This window comes from Pteropus vampyrus, unplaced genomic scaffold (genome assembly GCF_000151845.1).
Source record: "Pteropus vampyrus isolate Shadow unplaced genomic scaffold, Pvam_2.0 Scaffold16721, whole genome shotgun sequence".
NCBI lineage: Eukaryota > Metazoa > Chordata > Mammalia > Chiroptera > Pteropodidae > Pteropus > Pteropus vampyrus.
Window position 1 is genome coordinate 1 of NW_011905502.1, and position 1,965 is coordinate 1,965.

Below are 1,965 nucleotides of genomic sequence, written 5' to 3' on the forward strand. Positions count from 1 at the left end.
TGACTGCTGGAGCTCTCCAAAAAGATGCTGTGTGGTCTGTAACACAGCTAAATGTGTGCCTTTGGTATTATTACTTAAAGTTCACTTTTAAATTACGAGACTGAAACATTTAGAGAGCCCTTTACCTGGCCTCACATTCTGCAGAACAGTTTAGAAACCATCCCTCTAAGCTTTCAGTTCCTCTGAGAGAAGCAGTCACTGGAATTAGGGCAAGTAAGGAGAAGAGGGGCAGGGCTCGGGGCCGAGGAAGCAGGCAGGAACTAGAGGAACAGTCCACAAGCCTCTGCAGAATTGCAGACCCATCAGCAGGCAGGGGCCTAGAGTTCAAGCCCCTGCCTCTGGATGCTCGGACTGCTCAACCTTTAAGCTCGGCCCTTCCCTCCTTTACAGACAAGATGCACAGATTGTATGTGAATGTGCTGATCTTGGCGCTGGCTCTGGCCACCTTTTCCGAAGCTTCTTGGAAGCCCCACTCCCAGCTGCAGGATACACCCTCAGATCCAAGTGTCAATCAGGGCCTGGAGCCTCGTTGGCTAGAGCAGTTGGGTCCAGCCTCTCACCACCGAAGACAGCTGGGACTTCAGGGTCCCCCACACCTGGTGGCAGGTAGGAGCTACTGACAGCTGTCCTTGCTTGCCTCACCCGGCCAGTTTTAGCCCTGGACTCAGTCCCAGAAGCTAAGCATCCTTCCCCTAGCCTCACCTCCTCTCCCATCTCTGACCCTCAGACCTGTCCAAGAAGCAGGGGCCATGGCTGAAAGAAGAAGAAGAATCATATGGATGGATGGACTTCGGCCGCCGCAGCGCTGAGGAAGGAGACCAACGTCCCTAGAACCGAGCTGCAGAGCCCAGTCACCTCCCAGCCCAGCCTTGTCCCATGAAAAACCAATCAAAATAAACTTGCTTCCAATGGATCACATTGTGTTAAGTGTCACGGGGAGCTGGGGGCAGGGTTGAGGCAGGGAGGAGAGTTGAGCACCCCTCTGGGGGCAGGGACCGTGGCTTATCATCTTGGTATCCCCGGAGCCCAACACCAAACAAATGTCTCCGTGTGTGGGTGAGAGAATGGGGCTGGGGGTCGCAACCAGAGTAAGCTTTTTAAAGAATAAATCAAATCGTGTTACGCCAACCCTCCAGCGCCTCCCATGGCACTCAGAAGAGAATCTAAACTTATCAAAGTTCTGAGAGCTATTCCTCCTGGTGGGTGCCGTCGTGGGTGCCACATTTCTCCCACCTCTCTCTTCCTTTCCCTTACACAGATGCACCATGCTTCCTTCTGCTCCGAACGTTCGTCCTTGCTGTTCCCCGTGCCTGGAATTCTTTTCCCCAGCCACACACGTAGCTGGCTCCTCTTTTTCTCCTTGGGTCTTGGTTGAAATGCCCGTTTCTGAGGCTTTGCCCTTTCTGTTCCTCGCCCTTCACACGCAGCCCCCATTACGCTCTAAATCTGCAGCATAATAGTTTCTGTAGAGCACATTTCACAATCTGTAGTTGGTTTGTTTTCTAGCTTGTCAGCCTCCCCAGTTAGAAAAGAAACTGTTCAGAGTGGGGAGCCTGTGTCCCTCTTCCCTGCTGAATCTCCAGTGCCAAGAACAAAAGGTACCCAATGTATATTTGTCAAATGGGAGAGTGGCTGGCGTAGGCACTCGCTGGTATCCCACCCACAGTCCCTCACTGTCTTGTGCCTGTTCGCGGCATCCTCCCACAGGCACATGCTACTCTCCACCTGAGGGCTATCTGAGTGTCAGGCAGTCTGGAAAGGCTGAGGAGTTAGTGCCTCCAGAAGGTCTCTCTGTCAATGACAGATGACAGTTGGAGGAGAACTGCAGGGCAGACCCCTAGGGCAGGCAAATTTTCTCTAAAGGGGCCAGATAGAAAATATTTTAGGCTTTGCTGGCCAAGAGGCAACATCAAGGCTATTTGTATAGATACTCAAATAGCCATTTAAAATGTAACCATTTAAAAT

General features: G+C 51.9%; 1 protein-coding gene across 1 annotated transcript; it reads left to right on the forward strand.

Annotated features, from left to right (window-relative positions):
• The first annotated feature begins 395 nt into the window (after positions 1–395).
• Positions 396–831, forward strand: LOC105310926 (gastrin-like). The gene is made up of 2 exons (XM_011387008.1): positions 396–606; positions 728–831. Exons 1-2 carry the CDS (start codon positions 396–398, stop codon positions 829–831), a joined length of 315 nt encoding a protein of 104 aa, XP_011385310.1.
• Positions 832–1,965: the final 1,134 nt, after the last annotated feature.

What these genes read in the sequence shown, in the direction of transcription:
- LOC105310926 (XM_011387008.1), top strand. Translation starts at nt 396, where the DNA reads ATGCACAGATTGTATGTGAATGTGCTGATCTTGGCGCTGGCTCTGGCC. An exon ending in TCCCCCACACCTGGTGGCAG is followed by an intron (nt 607 to 727) that starts GTAGGAGCTACT and finishes TCTGACCCTCAG; the next exon opens with ACCTGTCCAAGAAGCAGGGG.